The sequence below is a fragment of the Gorilla gorilla genome, chromosome 19, assembly GCF_029281585.2.
Source record: "Gorilla gorilla gorilla isolate KB3781 chromosome 19, NHGRI_mGorGor1-v2.1_pri, whole genome shotgun sequence".
Lineage (NCBI taxonomy): Eukaryota > Metazoa > Chordata > Mammalia > Primates > Hominidae > Gorilla > Gorilla gorilla.
Window position 1 is genome coordinate 78,355,335 of NC_073243.2, and position 18,886 is coordinate 78,374,220.

General features: G+C 39.5%; 1 protein-coding gene across 4 annotated transcripts in view; it reads left to right on the forward strand.

Moving 5' to 3' along the window:
• Nucleotides 1-18,886, forward strand: part of NPR3 (natriuretic peptide receptor 3) — a 91,381-nt gene that overhangs the window by 33,379 nt on the left and 39,116 nt on the right. For all 4 annotated transcript variants that reach the window (XM_055367617.2, XM_055367616.2, XM_004058994.5 and 1 more), the window contains exon 3: nucleotides 949-1,115. In XM_055367617.2, the coding sequence (XP_055223592.1) occupies nucleotides 949-1,115 (167 nt within the window). The remainder of the gene's footprint in view (nucleotides 1-948; nucleotides 1,116-18,886) is intronic.

Here is an 18,886-nt window from a genome sequence, read left to right on the forward strand (position 1 = left end):
ATTATTATTATTATTATTATTATATATGTGCTTAATAAATGTTAGCAATTTTTATCTCATTACCACTAATGCACTAATGGACATTGTCTAATAAATAATTTCTATGATGTTGCTAGCACGAGAGAGACACAAATCTTTGAGTTCACCTAAGCTACTGTTCACCCTGAAAAGACTCAATAAATATCAATAATCTCAAAGTTTTTTATTTTAATAGCACTAACTTTCTTTTTTTTAAATTATACTTTAAGTTCTCGGATATATGTACAGAATGTGCAGGTTTGTTACATAGGTATATACATGCCATGGTGGTTTGCTGCACACATCAACCCGTCATCTACATTAGATATTTCTCCTAATGCTATCCCTTCCCCAGCCCCCCACCCCCTGACAGGCCCTGGTGTGTGATGTTCCCCTCCCTGTGTCTATGTGTTCTCATTGTTCAACTCCCACTTATGAGTAACATCACTAACTGTCTAATAGTTGTGCATATCCATTGTCATGCGTCACTGTGACCTGCCGTCCCACACACACATAACATCAGGTTTATTATACCACACTAGCCACTTGATTCACCTCCACAGTTGATTGTAGGTATTAAAAAAGAAGTATGAATGGCAAGGAATAAAAACTGAATTCTTTCTCTTACAGTGCTGCAATTTTGGGGGTGGGGCAGGGCTGAAAATTGCAGTTACATGGTTATTACAAGGCAATTACCTCAACAGTACTCTTCTTTCTCGCTCACATTTCAAAGGAACACATGTCCAAAGGGCCTTCTTCTCCTTTAATGGTCTTGACGTTGTCCCATCATACCTAAGTGCAAAACTATGACAATACTTCTCTTCCTGGTTGCCAAAAGTAACATGCGGGGGCACCTCACAGTTGTGAAGGGAGAATGGCCTCTTTATGGTGGCTGGCTTGGAATTATAAATATTTTTATTTCTTCTGTAGGAGATGGCTCATGGAAGAGAGGAGACAAACACGACTTTGAAGCTAAGCAAGCATACTCGTCCCTCCAGACAGTCACTCTACTGAGGACAGTGAAACCTGAGTTTGAGAAGTTTTCCATGGAGGTGAAAAGTTCAGTTGAGAAACAAGGGCTCAATATGGAGGATTACGTAAGTGCCTGATTATGAGCCTAGACCTTTAGCATCCTGAAAACTGTCTTCTAATTAAATCAGAGATGACAGAGTGTCCCATTCTGAGCCATTCAAAAATTCCTAGGTTCAGGTCTGAATGTCACTGTTGCCTTCTGTGTGTGTGTGTGTGTGTGTGTGTGTGTGTGTGTGTGTGTGTTTTCCTTTCTGGGTGGTTTTCCTCCTTCCCACCTCAGTATACCCACTATCATCTCTACCCTTCACTTACACTTTTTCAGCTGCTGCAGGAAGGACAGACAATTGCTTTTTCATGGGCACTTGTGGTGGTGCTGAGTAGAATGTCTGTAGACTTCCATCACGTATTTGACTAAGAGGGTTTTGGGGGAGAAGGAGGATGAAGGAGTGTCAAAGATTTGCATGCCTAATTTTTCCAAAGCTTGGTGGCAGCTGATATTTGGGGTTTTAGGAGACACTTTCTTTTGGCAGCCTGGCTTAGCGTTCTGGCTAGTCTGCTTGTGGATGGTGTTGTTGCCTCTTTCTGCTGTAAGTTGCTTCCTACTCACATATTGTAGGGCTTCACATTCCATTAGTGCTGTTGTTACTAGTGCATTTCAAGAGTGGACAAGAGTCAGAACCTCATTTCAGACTGAGGATTAAACAGAGGGATTCATCTAAGAGCTGGCACCGCAGGCAGCTGACCACACCTCATTTGGCATCATTGTTTTGACTGCCTCTGACATGCTTTGCTACATGGCCAACATGCCACTCCTGTAAATCCTTTCTTAGAACAGGATGAGTGATGGGCACCTTGGGCTAGTTGAGTTGGTGTACTGGTCTTCAAAACTAATCACTCTACAGCATCCCAAATTGAAAAGGAGGACCTTCTTCCTCCTCTTCTTTTTGTGAGTCAACATTTTGCTCTGTCTCCCAGGTTGGAGTGCAGTGGCACGATCACGGCTCACTGCAGCCTCAAACTCCTGGGCTCAAGCGATCCTCCAAGTTCAGCCCCCTGAGTAGCTGGTACCAAAGGTACACACCACCATGCCCAGCTAATTAGAAGCACCTTCTTAATGATAGGCATACGGCCTGGATAGTCTCTGCCCAAGTTGGATAATGATCAACTTCATAAGAGATGGCCACTTCCAAACAGGATTTCTCCTAGTTTCTCTACTTGAGGTACCACAGAGTACTGGCATTGGCCTCAGAGCTGCCTTCTGAGTCTAGATCTAGCACTTCTGAGCTGTGTGATCTTGGAAAAATTGCTCAGTTTCCCCGATTCAAATTACTTTTTCCTGTTGGGAGGATTTCGGATTATTTAGCTGAAGCATTTAGCGATATCCCTGTCAGAAAGTTAGAAAAAAATAAACTGTACCTCTTTTGTACCATTGTTGCAAGATTATACCTGTCTTTATAGGAATTTGTTATCAAATGACATACAAAGGATCTTATAAACATTTTATTAATGTTTTAAATGTTACATATACTATATTCACATCATTTAAAATACCTTTTGACTTTTTAAATCAGTCTGGTAGTTATACAATGTGACCCAAAAAAGTGAGCCACATATAGAATTTAAAATTTTCTAGTTGACATATTTGAAAAAGTGAAAAAAAACCCCAGGTGAAATTAATTTTAATAATATATTCCAATTAACACAATATAAACATAATATTTCAACATTTAATCAATTAAAAATTATTAATGAGATTTTAATGTATTTCTTGTACTACGTCTTGGAAATCCAGTGTGATTTTACACTTACAGTGTGCGGAGGCCTTGTTCGAGTGCTCATTGGGCCACACATGACTAGTGGCTACCATATTGGACAGCGTGTTCTGAATTATGAAAGAAGTAGGGTTTCTGCAACAGAGCCTACGTTTAAGGAAACATGTGATAGTGTTGTCATCATCAAAATCCTTTGTCTCAGAAATATGAAAGAACACAAAGGGTACTGAACTTCCTTCAGTAGTGCTGCCAAATGTAGCCTGGGCCATTATTGAAAACACCAAACTCTTTTACATATGCCACTGTATATTGTTTTACTTTATTAGGTTCATATTGATTTTATGGTTTAAAGACTCAACAGTGGTGCCATGTTGTCTGGTTTCCTCTCATTGGGCAAAAGTTGGTATCCCAGCCAGGAGTGGTGGCTGACGTCTGCAATCCCAGTACTTTGGGAGCCTGAGGCAGGCAATTGCTTGAGCTCAGGAGTTGAAGACCAGCTTGGGCAACATGGTAAAACCTCATCTCTACAAAAAATACAAAAATTAGCCAGGCATGGTGGCATGCACTTGTAGTCCCAGCTACTTGAGAAGCTGAGGTAGGAGGATCACCTGAACCCAGGGAGCTCAAGGCTGCAGTGATCCGTGATTGCACCACTGTGCTCCAGCCTGGGTGGCAGAGTAAGACCCTGTCTCAAAGAAAAAGTTGGCATCCCACTACTGGGTAATTCTTCTTGATTATCTGTTGTTCTGTGTTCATAATATTAAATCTTATTTTAATTGTAGTCTAAGCAAAATCTCACTGGAAAGGTATACCTACTACAAAGATTTATAGTACATTCCAAACCTGATAAGAGCACTTTAGAGATTATTTGCAGCCCTAGATTACCATACTGCTTCCCTCTGATGGTGGGCCTATTAAAACTGACTTTATAAATAAATAAAAATTAGAATTTTAAGTAGAAGTTAGAGCTAACTATAATAACTTATTTTAGTTCTGAAGATGTGTCCATCTTTTGTATGTATGTAGGTTTTAGTGGGGCTTTTTTTTTTTTTTGAGATGAGGCCTCCCTGTGTTGCTCTGGCTGCTCCTGGGCTCAAGGGATCCTCCTGCCTTCGACTCTGGAGTAGGTGGGATTACAGGTGCACACCACCACGCCTGGCTGAGTTGGGCTGTTGTGAACACCAGCTGCAGATGTTTATCAAGTTAGGTTAGACAGGTGGTCCTGGTAAGTATCATGGGAAGGAACTATGGGAGCCAAAGAGCCAGCACCTGGTGTGGCTGGGTTCGCAGAGACTAGTCTTTGATCTAGTGTGGTGCAGGAGCCTGTAGGAGTCTGGGGTCTTCTCTCTAGACTCAGTCTTTTTGCTTCTCTTATTTGTGCTAATGAGTTGTCTCATCTGCTTACTTAGAACTCCAGTTCATGATGCCCATCATGAGCTCTTCATTCTCTGCTATCCGTCTCGAATTCAGTGACTTTGGTGGACTCTCTCATTTGTTCTAAAATTTACCATGCATTTTCCAAAGAATCACATGACCTAGGAATAGTGACAGTTTTGTTTCTTTTAAATTCTTCTACTTTTAAGTATGCTTAATTGAAAGTGTACTTAAGAAGCTGGGCACAGTGGTACATGCCTGTAATCCCAGGTACTTGGGAAGCTGAGGTGGGAGAATCGCTTAAGTCCAGGACTTTGAGCCCAGACTGGATAACATATCAAGACCTCACCTCTAAAAAAATAAGTAAATAAGGTAATTTTTTAAAAATATAATTAAGTATATGTATACTTAATTGAATTTAAGTATTAAATATATTGAATTAAAATTAAGTATAATTAATTAAATTAAAACTTTAAATGGCCTTGGGTGGGATCCCAATATGTATTAAATAGAAGCAGTGATAGTGGGCATCTTAACTTTAATGTAAAGAGCATATAACAGAATTCATATCTGTTCACATCACCACTTAAGCATGGTGTTTGCTGTGGGGTTCGGGGGACACTCTTTATTAGACTGTGGCAGTTCCCTTTTCTCTCTTGTTAGTGAAGTTTTTTTCTTTGGCAAAATTATTCCTTCTAATACGATAACTGAAACAAAAATAGCACATCAAGCATCAAGGTTTGTATAATGTAGGTTAAGGAAAATCTTTGGACATAGATTTTTTACTTTAGACGTTATGTATTGTATGATACCACTGACTCTTTCTTATATGTTAGTATTGCATTCATCGTATTACCATGTTGTCAGCATCTTTAAAAAGGTTATGGTCTTCTGAAAATGAAAAATTTGAAACTTTAAAATATTTACAGACTATACTGAAGCATTGAGAGGATAGAGTAGCAATGATGTTTTTAGTAAAATTAATGTTTCATATTTATAACTTACCAAATTTTGATGGATTAATGCCATTTTGTTTTGGTAAAATTGATCTCTTCTCTCCTCTATCCATCTCTTGCCCTCTCTCTTTTTAATTGACTTTTTAGTAGAGGTAATTGCACACTTACATGCAGTTTTATAAGATGCAATACAGAGAGATTCCTTGTATACATTTCCCAGTTTCCCGCAATGGTAACATTTTGGAAAATTATAAGATCACAACTAGGATATTGACACGGATGCAATGCAATCATTATGCTCAGATTTCCCAGTTTTATCTATACTCTTTGTATGTGTGTGTGTGTGTATTAAGTTCTATGCAATTTTATTCTGTGTAGATTTGAGTGTTTGAATTTTATCAAATGCGTATTCTTACACATATTGTGATACTCAGTTTTTCTTTATTCTGTTATAAAGTTGTGATGTGAGTTGCATTAGTAGATGTTTCTGATTGTAACCATTTCTGCACTCCTAGAATAACTCAGGACCATCTCAACCTCAAGACTGAATCGTTCTATTTCCCAGTTCATATTTTGGAGAATATACTTATGGTTGAACCTACACATGCCTGCCTAGGTGGAGATTTTCAGGCTGGGTTGTCTCAAATGCTATTAGCAGCCTGTAAATTAGCTTCCCTGAGTCCAGTGTTCACTCCTGTTTCCCTCAGCTTGGGTGCTACATGTGTGTGGTGTGATAGAAAATAGGGTTGTTTAGGGCTAGTCTATCACTGGGGCTGTAAGTGTTGCATATACTATAATTGTCTAGTTATTAGTACATGTATCTTATGACAGTGTCCCCACTATTCCTATGGGTACTATAATATTAAAAAAATGCGTTTGTTCTTTTACTAGTGAATCAAGGGGAAATCTATTCCATTCTGATGCATCTTTTTTTTTTTTTTTTTTTTGAGACAGAGTCTTGCTCTGTCGCCAGGCTGGAATGTAGTGGCATAATCCTGGCTCACTGCAACCCCTGCATCCCGGGTTCAGGTGATTCTCCTGCCTCAGCCTCCCAAGTAGCTGAGATTACAGGCACGTGCCGCCACGCCTGGCTAATTTTTGTATTTTTAGTAGAGATGGGGTTTCACTATGTTGGCCAAGATGGTCTCGATCTCTTGACCTTGTGATCTGCCTGCCTCAGCCTCCCAAAGTGCTGGGATTACAGGCGTGAGCCATCTCGCCCTGCCTGCATCATGTTTTAATGAGGCTCAGTGACCACCACTGGAGGCAGTGCAGCCCAGTGGTTAAATACGCAGGCTTGGGATTTCATAGACCTAGCTGCCTCTTACAATTCTTATCTTGGGCACCTTTCTGAGACTTAATTCGTTAGTTTACTGGCTATTAAATGGGAATAACAATTTTTGACTGACAAAGTTGTTCAAATAACTCAAGAATTGTGTAAAAATAATATTCACCACAATGCCAGGCATTCATTGGATGGTAAGCATTCATCGGTGCTTACCAATGATGAATACTTACCATGATGAATACTTGGTAAGCATTCATTGGATGATAGCTATCATTTCTCTTACTTTTGTTTCTTGTATTCCAGGCTGATACATATGACACTCTTGTGTGCCTACCGCATGCAGTACTCTTACTCATCCTTCAGATTGTAACTCAAACACCACTTCCTCCGGACAGTCTTTCCTGACACCCCAGACTATGTCATGGTGCTCGGTTCCTTTGCATCGCAGCACACCTCTTGGGTTGTAATTGCACACCGATGTGTGGGATTTTCTGATTAACCTTTGTCTCTTCTACTGTAAACTCTACAAAAGCAGGAACTACTCTTGTTTCTGCCCACTCTTGCATTCCCTTACTGTGTACATGGCACATAGGAAATGGCCAAAGTACCTATTATTATTATTATGGTTATTATTTTTGTTATTATTGAATAGAAAGTACATCAAATCAAACACACTTCCTCTACAGTGGTGGAAACTGAGGCTGAGAAAGGTGGGGTGGCCTTTCCAAATGTAACTAGTATATTGCAGGCAGTACAGTGATGTTGGCTGGTGGTGGAGTCTTATGCTTAGACCTTATTGGGTACACAAAGCGAAGTATTCAGTTTCACTTATACCATGGGAAATAGTGTGGGGATAGTAATGGGGTTTCACAGTGGGGGTTCTGAGGACCATCTGGAGGTCACCTGAAATCTAAAGTGAGAAGTAAAGCCCTACTGCAGAGGCTCTCAAGTGTCAGTAGGGCTCTAGGTATGGCTCAGACAAGTTTTTGCCAAGTACCCGCCTGGCCTTTTCTGGTGGTTTCTATTGGGTTGCCCATATGTGCAGTGGCCCTCACTCAAGGGCATCTTAATGGTGGTGCTTGGCCTCTGCCCATGAGCAGTTCCAATTCCAGAGCACTGGTATTTGGTTTTAGAATGCACTGTGTGGTGGCCAAGCCAAGATTAGTTGCATCCCCTGACTCCTGCCTGGGTCAGTGACTTTCTTTTTCCACTACATCAGTCTGACCCTTTTAACAACAATGTACCCCATAAGGGGGCAAACCCATGACCTGAAGATTATGTGTCTCAGGCTCTACAAGTAAGCCTGGCAGCAACACAGGCTGAAGAATTTCCTTCCTTTCCCTGCACCCCACCTGCCCAAATACACACTTGTAAGATACTGATTTCTCTTTCCTCTTTCAGACACTTGTCAAAGTCTGGCTAGGACTTCATCTCCTCTTCATCCTCAGTGACCTGGTTTTCCTATTTTTTTCTGAAGTATAAACCATCATTCCCTTGATAATTAGATGCTGTTTATTGAGTGCTCCAGAAATATGAATGTGAGTCTGATCCTGGAAAATGAGTGGTCCCATTTGGGGTGAGATCCTCACCCCCTAAAAATACTTGAGCAGGTACGTAAATATCCATGACTGTGAGCTCTGGGGGCCCATGAGAGCTGCATTCTTATGCCAGCATGCACAAAAAACAACATATACCTTAGTGTAAAGCACTCTGACATGCTGGTGATAATCACAGGAGTCTGGACAGTTTATTTTGTAGCAGATCGAATGTGGCATATGTGTGAAAATATCCATGTTTCTAGAGAATCGAAATTTAACAGTGAGTTCACTTTGTTCTTTAGTAAGAGGTATCTTTCAAATTCATTCATGTTTTCATGAGCTCGTTAGGTGGATGTTTTCTTGACCTAGGGTGTGTTAGCACTTTATAATTATGTACAAAATGTTGTGTGTAAGTGCACGTGTGTATATATACTTTTGGAGAGAAGGGTCAGCATCCATCATCTGATTCTTAATGGGAGTCAGTGTAGCAAAAAGTAGAAAATCATTGAATTAGACCATGGCTTGTCAGTATTCCATTCACCCAGTTACTGTCCTGAGCCCTGTTTATTCACATGGATAGGGTACGACAACATCGTGTATGTCAGGTTGCACTGAAAAATCACCCCCCTGGAAGAAACTAAACAAAGACCTAAATGCTTAAATGCTACCTTATCTTACATGATAAAAACCATTAGTTTTATTTCTGAAATGAAAGATATATTCATTTTTTCATTCTAGACTAGGGAGACAGTTCAGTCTTTTCAATTCCCAGTGTTTTTGCCTTATGCTTTTAAGAGTAGACTTAAATTTGTCCCTGCTACTATTTCTCATGTTAGACTGAGTCAGTGTGGGAGACAGATTTTCCTCTCAGTCAGCTTATTTGGCTTTTCTGGCCTGTAAATTTCACTTTTGACTTGACCCACTCTCCTGATTGTGTTTGGCACTTTTGAGACCCATTCACTGACTGGCCCTTTAACAGTTGGTTCTGTCTTTGGGTGAAGTTCACATTCCTTCCCTCATATTGTTGTTGTTTAAGTCAAAATAATACACAACTTTCTAGATAAAAAGGGCCCAATATAATGAATTAAATGATACACAATTAAATGATACACAACAAATTAAATGATAAATAATATACAACTTTCTAGATTGAAAGGGCCCAATATAATGAATTAAAAATACATTCATAGTACTAAAGAGTTATAGATAAACATGAATCTTCTTTTCTGCCATTCTCTACTTCTAATTCCCATTTCCCTAGAGACAATCATCATTAATGTTTTATCTGCTTTTCTGCTGTTTCTCTCCACATTTCTAAAACTGATTATCCATATTGCTGTTTTTGATAGTAAAAATTTTGATATTATCTCTTGACTTCCTAAAGTGGAAAAAGATTTAGCTAGCTCTTTTATGTACTCTTTCTCTGCCAGTTCTTTCTTTTCCTTCTACCTTCCTAATACTTTATAACATAGTTTCTGGTTAAAAATACATTCATAAAATAAAATGTGAAGAAAAGCTAAAAAAATTCAGAGCTTTTATTATTATGACCATATAAATATTTATAGTAGAACCATATAGTATTCTACAATTACATATCCTTTCCAGTATAGCTTTTTGTTTCTCTGGCCTTACTAATTGCTTTAGTTTCTTATTTGCTTCTGTGCCTATGTAGTTCTTACTGTTTCATTTTCACTTTCTCTGCCAAACATTTTAGATAATGTTGATTTTTTAAAACCCTTTATCTTCCTGCTCTAATCTAGAGCAATTTATTTCTCCAATACCACCTGGAAATGTCCTTCAGTTCTCTCTTATATCTCTTTTCTCAGGTATCAGATCTCCTTTTTTCTTAAATTTCCATGTGGTTTTGAAGAAGAAAGGAGGCATGCATTTTTTTTTTTTTTTTTGAGAAGGGGTCTCACTCTGTCACCCAGGCTGGAGTGCAGTGGTGCCATCTCAGCTCACTGCAACCTCCACCTCCTGTGCTTAATAGATTCTTCCACCTCAACCTCCTGTGTAGCTAGGACTATAGGCGTGCTTCCATGCCCAGCTAATTTTCGTATTTTTAGTAGAGACAGGGTTTCATCATGTTGCCCAAGCTGGTCTTGAATTCCTGTGCTCAAGCAATCCTCCTACCTCAGCCTCCCACAGTTCTGGGATTACAGGTATGAGGCATCATGCCCGGCAGGAAAATCTTTTGAGACTTTGAGTATCAGAAAACATTTTGTTTTAGTCTTACATTTAATTGACAGTTTAGCTGGGTATAAAATTTTCTTTGAATATTAATTTTCCTCAAAATTTTGATGCTATTACTCTGCTGTTTTGTAGCTTTTGGTGTTACCATTCTGATTATTTATATTTTTCATGCTTTCTTTTTCTCCATCTCTAGAAGCTTTTAGTATTTTCTCTGTATTGTTGATTGTATCAGTAAGGATCTAGTCAGGAAAATAGAGCCTATGCCAGGTGATTCAACAGGGATTTAATATGAGGAATTACCTTTAAGATGTAGAAAGAGCTGAGACGCCAAATGCAAGAATAATGCAAGCCAGAGATTAGCAACAGCAGAAAGGATTACCACCTGTAAAGCTGGAAGGACCAAGGAAGAGATAGTTTTCCTAAGACTCCAAAGGTAGGGTTGCCCTGGGAGATAAAAGGACAGAGTAAATGCAGGTTCTTCTAGAGATGCTGCCCAAGGCAAAGGGAAAGTGGGAGAAATATCCTGGCTTTTTTCTTCTTTCTGGTGCTAGTCTCCCACCAGTGCTTCTTCTTGGCTGAACCAACTAGATGTCAGCTGACAGGGAAAGGGACCTGGAGGAGTCATTTTCATATGATATAGGGCAGAGCAAAGCAGATGAAGGGAAGGGAATGAAATAGGCAGAAAACTGTACTCACTGGTGTTCTGAAATTTCACAATAATATGAATGTTTTTACATCCTTGTTATGAGCACTTTTTGCTTGCTTTTTCTGGAACTTTAAAATGGGATGTGGCTCTTCTCAGTTGATTCTCTAATTTTCTCTCCTATTTTCCAACTCTTCTTTTTTCTTTTACTTTCTGAGAAATTGACTCAACTTTACCTTCCAGCCTATTTATTGAATTTTTAATTTTTGCTGTCATATTTTTAATTTCCAAGAGCTCTCTCTTGTTTTCTGTGCCCCCCTTTTAAAAGATAGCACCTTGACTTGTTTCCTGTATACAATATTTTATCTTTCTGAGTGCATGCTTTCATCAGTTGTAGAATACACTTTTAAAAAATATTTTAACTTATCCAAAATTGAGATTCATTTTATAATTGGTGGACTGTTATAATTTAATAAGTAGAATTTTTTCTTTCTAAGGGCAACTTAGAAAAAAAGGTGCTTCTTACAATTGCAGGTATATTACATTTGTTGAGATAAAGTTTTTTCCTCTGAGAACTAAATCAGAAGGAAAAAAGATTTTTTAAAAAAATTTTCTTTTACTTTCTGCGTAGTGTTTGCCTTTCAAGTTCATTTTTTTCAATTAATTTTGATCTCTTTCTCTTTTCTATTATAAACTTTTCCTAAACTTTTGGTAATCCTTAGCTGTTTATATTTAAGGGTGAGCCACTATGGAGCTTTCCAGAAGCTCTATGTGTATGAGTGGAACTTGTTATAGTGGTGAACTTTACTATAGGGTAATAATGTATCAAGCTTGTTATTCAATGGATTATCCCAAATATGAATATCTGGAAGTTGCTTATCTTAGGTTGTTCAGTTTCACTACAAAATTCCCCTCCAAATTCCTTCTTGAGGGTCATAAGGCTGCTCTATATTCTTGGGGCCCAGGGAGTGAAAGTCTCACTTTTAGGACTGCAGACTTATTACTTAAACTCAATTTTCAGTTTTATGCTTCACCCAATCTTCAGCTATGCCTGGTACCTTCCTGTTCAGATCTTCTTGGCTTCAACATCTTCAGACAATAAAACTAATGCCTTTTGCCTAGATGGGACAGGCACTTTCTTCTCTGTATAAGGTTAGGGAGGAGATCCGACTCAATTTAAAGTTGAAAAATGGGATATTTACATAAAAATAATTATGAGAGCTCCTTATACAGACTTTCAACTAATCTTGCTATTTTCAGTGCCACTGCATCCCCCACCTCCAGAGGTGACAGTGACTCCAATTCTAGAGCCTCTGAACTGGATTGGCTTTGCTTCTTGTTGGAGTTCCCCGCCACCCTTCTGTGTACACTTTGGTTGTAGTTTTTCAGTTCTATTGAGTCAGTTACCTTTTCCGAACTTCCAACATTTTGTTGATATTTCTCATTCTGTCACCCAGGCTGGAGTGCGGTGGCGTGATCTCGGCTCACTGCAACCTCCGCTTCCCAGGGTCAAGCAATTCTCCTGCTTCAGCCTCCCGTGTAGCTGGGACTACAGGCGCCGGCTACCACACATGACTAATGGCTAATTTTTGTATTTTTAATAGAGACAGGGTTTCACCATGTCGGTCAGGCTTGTCTCCAACTCCTGACCTCAGCTGATCCGCCCACCTCAGCCTTCCAAAGTGCTGGGATTACAAACGGGAGCCACCCCTCCCGGCTTGTCGATATTTCTTATCTGCTATTTCCTTTCTGTACTCTTTAGACTTGTAGGTTTATGTCTTAAAACATTTATTTATTTCATTTTGGTGGGGATTTTAGAAAGAATCTGTGTTTATATGGCTGTGATTTACCTGAAGTCTCTTCTGTATTGTTGACTCTCAGTACCATGCAAGTGTTCAAAGATGGTGGTGCCATTTTTTGTGGGGTGGAGGTGGGGTGGGGAATAATCTTACCAAAGCAGGGGAAAGAGAGACAGGATGTATTTGAGAGAGCAAGTGAACATATGTTTTGGTCCAAAATGCCCTAGCTCCTTTAGAAATTCCCATTTGGTTATAGTTTCCTTCTAAGGGCTGCTTTTCTTCATTTACTAACTCAGTGCATTCTTTTACCCTTGTGGACATACCTGACTTCTGTGGTTCTTTAAAAGCAACCACAGACAAGCAAAACACACGAACAATAATGCATACCAATTGCTTTGCCAGGTAACAACAAAAAGGGTGGTGTCTTGCAGGTTTGTCATCTTGGTATATGAAGACTGTTGATTTTACTTTATGTCTGGAGCTGTTTCCTCTAACATAGCTCTTTGTTGGCTTTTAAAAATGTGTCTTTCCTACATGGACAGGAACATCATTTAGGGATCCTGTTCGCAGTGTAAAGAGACTTTTAGGTTTTAAAGTAGATTTTAAAAAATTGAGCTGACTCGATTTTAAGGTAAAAACAGGGATATTTACATAAAAATAATTGGAGATATTTGTGTCCTGGCAGATTATTTGTAGTTTATCACAACATAATGTAGCAATTTTATACCCTTTCTACAATCTGTTAAAACTCTTTTGTTGTAAAATAAGAGAGAAAAAGGTGAAAAATATTTGAGGATATAAACTTGTTGAAAGGGCCGCAGTTACCTTCCCTTGTACCCTTAGAGAGCAGAGACCATCTCCTCTGAAATGAATCCACTCTGTAGTAATCTCCATTGTTGCAGACAGCATCCTTCTAGTGCCAAAGGAGGGAAGGCAGGGTCCTGACTGTGGCCAAGCTCAGCGGACTTGGGCTGAGAAAGCCCTTGGCTAGGTCCCTCATCTTCCTGGTGCTTCCTCTGTTGTGCAGCCAGACATTTGGTCCCCCACCACAAAGGGCCTTCGCATTCCCCGGATTTTGGTATTACATGCAGGCAAACAGTGTTTTTCTAATAGTCTTAATTTAGAGGCTGAGTTTCATTGTTGTTATCTTGGTATGGAATTTACTTAGCCCTTATTGACAAATCAGAATCCCAATAATCACAGGCACCCCTTCTCACTCCCCATTTGAGGATAATGTTGTTACAATCAAGTATTCTGCTGCTTGTAACACTACATCAGAAACGTCTCTTGGAAATTTTCATTACTCAGCTTTAAAATACAAAGGGCCAGCTTTTCTTCAGCTCTAAACTGTCACCGTTCTATGGTGTGTAACTGTTTCTCAATGTAAAACCCACCGTTGTATACACAAATTAAGTAATTGCAATGTTCTGTGTCCAATATGTGTTTGCAAAGATACAGTTGCAAGTGTAGTTTTGCAAACATAAAATTAGAGCCTAGTTTTTAAAAGTGGGTCAGAATTTCTCCAGTGAATTTCAGAGATCGGATATATATATATATATATATATTTGGTTTTGTTTCATTAAAGAAAGTTGTGTTAGTTATAAAGAACATGTAAAGTACATTTTAAATAAAATAATGCTGCATCCTTAGTACTTTGGCTTTCAAATTCAGTTTTATACTTCTTAATGCAACCTCTGTTCTTGTTTTTGGGGTAGAATTTGGTAAATGCTGTTTTTATTTCTAACCAGGTATTCTGAGCAGGGGGTGATTTTATAACCTTGGATATTTGCTCGTTTGAGGTTAGCAGGCCACCCGTAGCTTGTTTTTTCTCTTTATTTAGAAGTGAAAATTTAACTAATTAAACAAATACCCCAGTAGTAACCAATGCACAGCAGTATTGATAGGGAGGTGGGATGTGTGTTGGGCATTCCCTCTCTCCCAGGTCTCTCTCTGACACTAAAATATGAAACAAGAGGTTGAGGAGCAGGTGGTTTATCTAGCCAAGATGTTTGAAAGGGACTGGATTTAAAAAGTAATTGTTTAGAATAGCCCAGACGTCACATGTTGGAAAGTCTAAAGTGTTGAAAAACAATGCTCTAATTTCCTTATATGAGGGAGAAGTGTCAGCATTAAAGCTGTTTAAACCAACTTGGGGCTGGGCGTGGTGGCTCACTCCTGTAATCGCAGCACTTTGGGAGGCCAAGCCAGGTGGATCACCTGAGGTCAGGAGTTCAAGACCAGCCTGGCCAACATAGTGAAACCCCGTCTCTACTAAAAATACAAAAAAGTTAGCTGAGTGTGGTGGTGGGTGCCTGTAATTCCAGCTACTTGGGAGGCTGAGGCAGGAGAATCACTTGAACCCAGGAGGTGGAGGTTGCAGTGAGCCAAGATCATACCATTGCAATCCAGCCTGGGCAACAAGAACGAGACTCCTCCACCTCCAAAAACAAAAACAAAAACAAAAAACCAACTTGGATTTTGATACTAGTTTTGCACAGAAGCAGTATGGGAGGTGACATTATTTGAAAAGTTATCAGATCATCAATAAAATCTTGGCCAGACACTTCGTGCCCTCTTGCCTTGTACAATATCATTTAATTGGAATTGTATACTCCTAGAGAAAAAATTTTAAGCTAATGGGAGAAGCTAATGGGAGAAATAAAATGAAGCTGTATTTGCCCCCCTTCCAGCGAGACTGCAAGGCTGGGCTCTTCTGCTGGAGCTGCGTCTGGATAGAAGGAGGCTTTCCCCTCCCCTCCTTCGCCCTCACTCCCTTTCTTTAAAGTCAGCTAGGGAATAATTTGTCCATATAAAAAGGTCCTTTCAGGCACTGGAGGGCTTTGCTAATTGTATTTGAGAGAATAAAGGTAAACTACAAGTTGGCTTTTAACAACAGAAAAATAATGAGTTTGCATGGCAACATGTTTAATAAGATTAGTTTTATTAGGAAAATGTAATCAAGTGGACTGAGGTGTTGCAGGAGGAATGGCTGATTAAAAGCCATTCATTTTCTCTAGCTAAAGAACTATCAGTTGGCTTTCAGAACTCATTTAAATAAAGAGGTATTAAAATCTAAAAAATATACATTACTCCCATTTTCTTGGATTAAAAGGGAAACTTGTTTATTCCTCTGATCTTTACTTAGCTTTAGTTGTGCTAAAGTAGAATATTTGAAGAACTTGGGAATCTCCTGATTAGAGTGTTTTTTGTTTGATTGTAAATAAGTATTTGCTTGCAATTGGCACATATTGGCAGGTATGGATTTATTAATTTCAAAAATACTATTGAAGTGGTACAATCTGAAAATGTGAAGAGCAGCAACACCTGTGAAAAAGGTCTTTTCCAAGCAATGAGCTTCATTTTGTCCTTCTGAAAGGTAGTCACTGTTTTTTTTCCATTATGTGTGGTAATGTAATTAATTTCAGTTAGAAAGATGTTTTGCAATAATGGTGACAATATACTTAAATATGCATGACTAAAATAGCAATGCAGCATGGGAATATGTTTTATAATTGAAATGCTATGCTATTTTCTTTTTTTTTTCCTGTATGAAGGAGAACGGCACTTCAGTTAATTTGGCCAACTTCTTCACAATTGAAACACAATTTAAATTCTTGTTGGAATAGTCTGATCACTTAAAATATGGACTATAGACACATTACCAGTTCAGCCTGTAGAAAGAACATGTATCAGCTCCAGCAGTTATACCCATCAGTGTAACTGAAGGAGTCTGAGGCAAAACTGTAGAGGATAAAAGCTCAGATTTCCTTTATTTTTCTGCCTTTCTTACCCCTTCCAATGCCTCTGAGCACTGCAGGGTCTCAGCATCCTTTTTTTTTTTTTTTTTTTTTAACTTGGTGAGGAACTGTTGCACAAACCATTAGAGGTTCAGTAGAGTAGCTTTACCAGGACATTGCATTTAAAGGAGGAACCTGGAAAAGGAAGGCTTAAAGTAAACAAATTTAAAGGTGATATTTTGCTGTCAGTCACAGGAGATGAGAGTGTCCCTCAAATGCCAGGATTTACTCCTTTGATAAGAGAGCCCTGCTCATGAGACATGTCTTCAGTCAGACCACCTGATGGCCACATTCACAACTTAAACTCCCTTGCATGAAGTTTTGCATTGCACTAGTAAAGTGGAAGCAATATTACTCTGCACTTTAGATCATTTGACAGGACCCAGAAAAGCATGCTCATGTAGTCAGCCTTCCAGCTTGGAAGAAGAGAGACTGACAGGCCACTGCCAGCTTCCTTGGCCACTGTACTAACCAAGGACTCTGGTGTTTGATGCTGACAGCAGCCACAGTTTTTTAAAGTCTTAGGGCAGAGTTCTGGTTCATAAGGCCTGGCCATTGATGCTGCTATCCATGTGGGTGGATGTGGTGGACCGAGCCCAAGGTAGTGGTTCAATAAATATTAATTGATGGCTATTAAAACAATCGATGACCCAAGGGCATGCCACCTCGTGTGCCAGAGACTTTAATTTGTTAAATGAAGTAAACCACACTGAGTTGCTCTTGGAAGTTATGAAAAATGATTGTAAGGGTTTTTTTTTCTTTTTTTAAGCTCAAGCACTTTGAGTGATAGTAGCCAAAGACAATAGTCCCAGCAGCTGAGTGTAGAACCTCCCCGTGGCCCTGCAAGCAGTGTGTATGTAGTAACAGTTTTAAGTGATATCCTTTCTGGGGTCCAGCCAATTGTTAAGAGAGAGGAACTAGAATAATATATTGCTGGGGATTCAGCCCTCTTACTGATCATAAAATTTCAAAGGAGCTCAAGCTGTAGGAAATTAGTTTGGATTAGTATTTATCTTCTGATTTTTTTCTCCTCTGGGGTGAACTTGCTTCTTGTATAAAGATCTTAAAAAATCTGGCCCCACAGACTGTGATTTGGAGGTGGGGAGGGGGTGCAGAGAGGATTATTTTTTGTATAATAAACAATATGACTATTGGCCTGAATTTGGAGACCTTTATTAATTATTTCTTCTACCCAGATATCTCTATGTGGAATAATTACTAAATCACTGGTGTTGGAAAGCTGTGTTTATACCCTATCTTAAAGAGATTTAATTTCTTTTTTTCTTTTGAGACGGAGTCTTGTTCTGTAGCCCAGGCTGGAGGGCAGTGGCGTGATCTCCGCCCACTGCAAGCTCGGCTTCCCAGTTTCACGCCATTCTCCTGCCTCAGCCTCCTGAGTAGCTGGGACTACAGGCGCCCGCCACCACGCCCCGCTAATTTTTTGTATTTTTAGTAGAGATGGGGTTTCACCATGTTAGCCAGGATGGTCTCGATCTCCTGACCTCGTGATCCGTCTGCCTCAGCCTCCCAAAGTGCTGGGATTACAGGCATGAGCCACCGCGCCCGGCCAAGAGATTTAATTTCTTTGTTAGTCAACAATTCTGTGTGAGATTGACATACCAATTTTCCCACTGTTGCCACACATATTATATTCATTTCGATCTTAGGTTATTTTTCCTTTTCTGTGCTCAGTGGTGACATATATTTATGGTAACTGTATGTTCAAGAATTCCTTGGATTAAACAGATTTCAGATGTGGTTTATTTGACCTCTCAGTGCACATATATTTTTGTTAACCACTTGACTCTCCCTATCAGCACGCATATAGTTAAGCCTGAAGATGGTTGGTGATTGAACCCATATATGCACCCTCCAGCACTCCGTGAGCTCCTCCTCTGGGTAAGGTATTGTACTATGTGCTGTGAGGACAATTTAGCACCTGTGTTGGGGTTCCCTCGTGGGTCAAAATAGATGAGTAGATATGAGCCTCTTAAGTGAGGCAAATACAGGGAATCCAAGCTTAGAACTAGAGACGCATTAGACACATTTAAGAAATAGTGAAATAACCCCGCTTGAATGGATGGGTTTCTTAGAAGAGTGGTTTGGAAAGATCTGTGTCCTTTTGAAATTTGTTCCTTCCTTGACTGCCAAAACACCATCATCTCCAAGTTCTCTACCTACATTGCCGCATCCTTCTTTGTCTTCTTTGATGACGCCTTTTTTTTACTTGCTCCATAAATATTGATGTTTTCCAAGCTTTTTCCCTTGGCCCTTTTCTCTCTAAACACTATTTCTAGGCAATACATCTGCTTGCCTGAGCAGGATGTTCACCTCTATGTGGATAACACCTAACCTTCTATCTCTGACTCCAACCTCTCTCCTGAGTGACAGCCCCCACTTCCAGTTTCCCGCTGGCACCTCTGCCTAAGTAGCACTGTATCTATCTATGTCACCTCCTGACTACTCCATTCAGAGC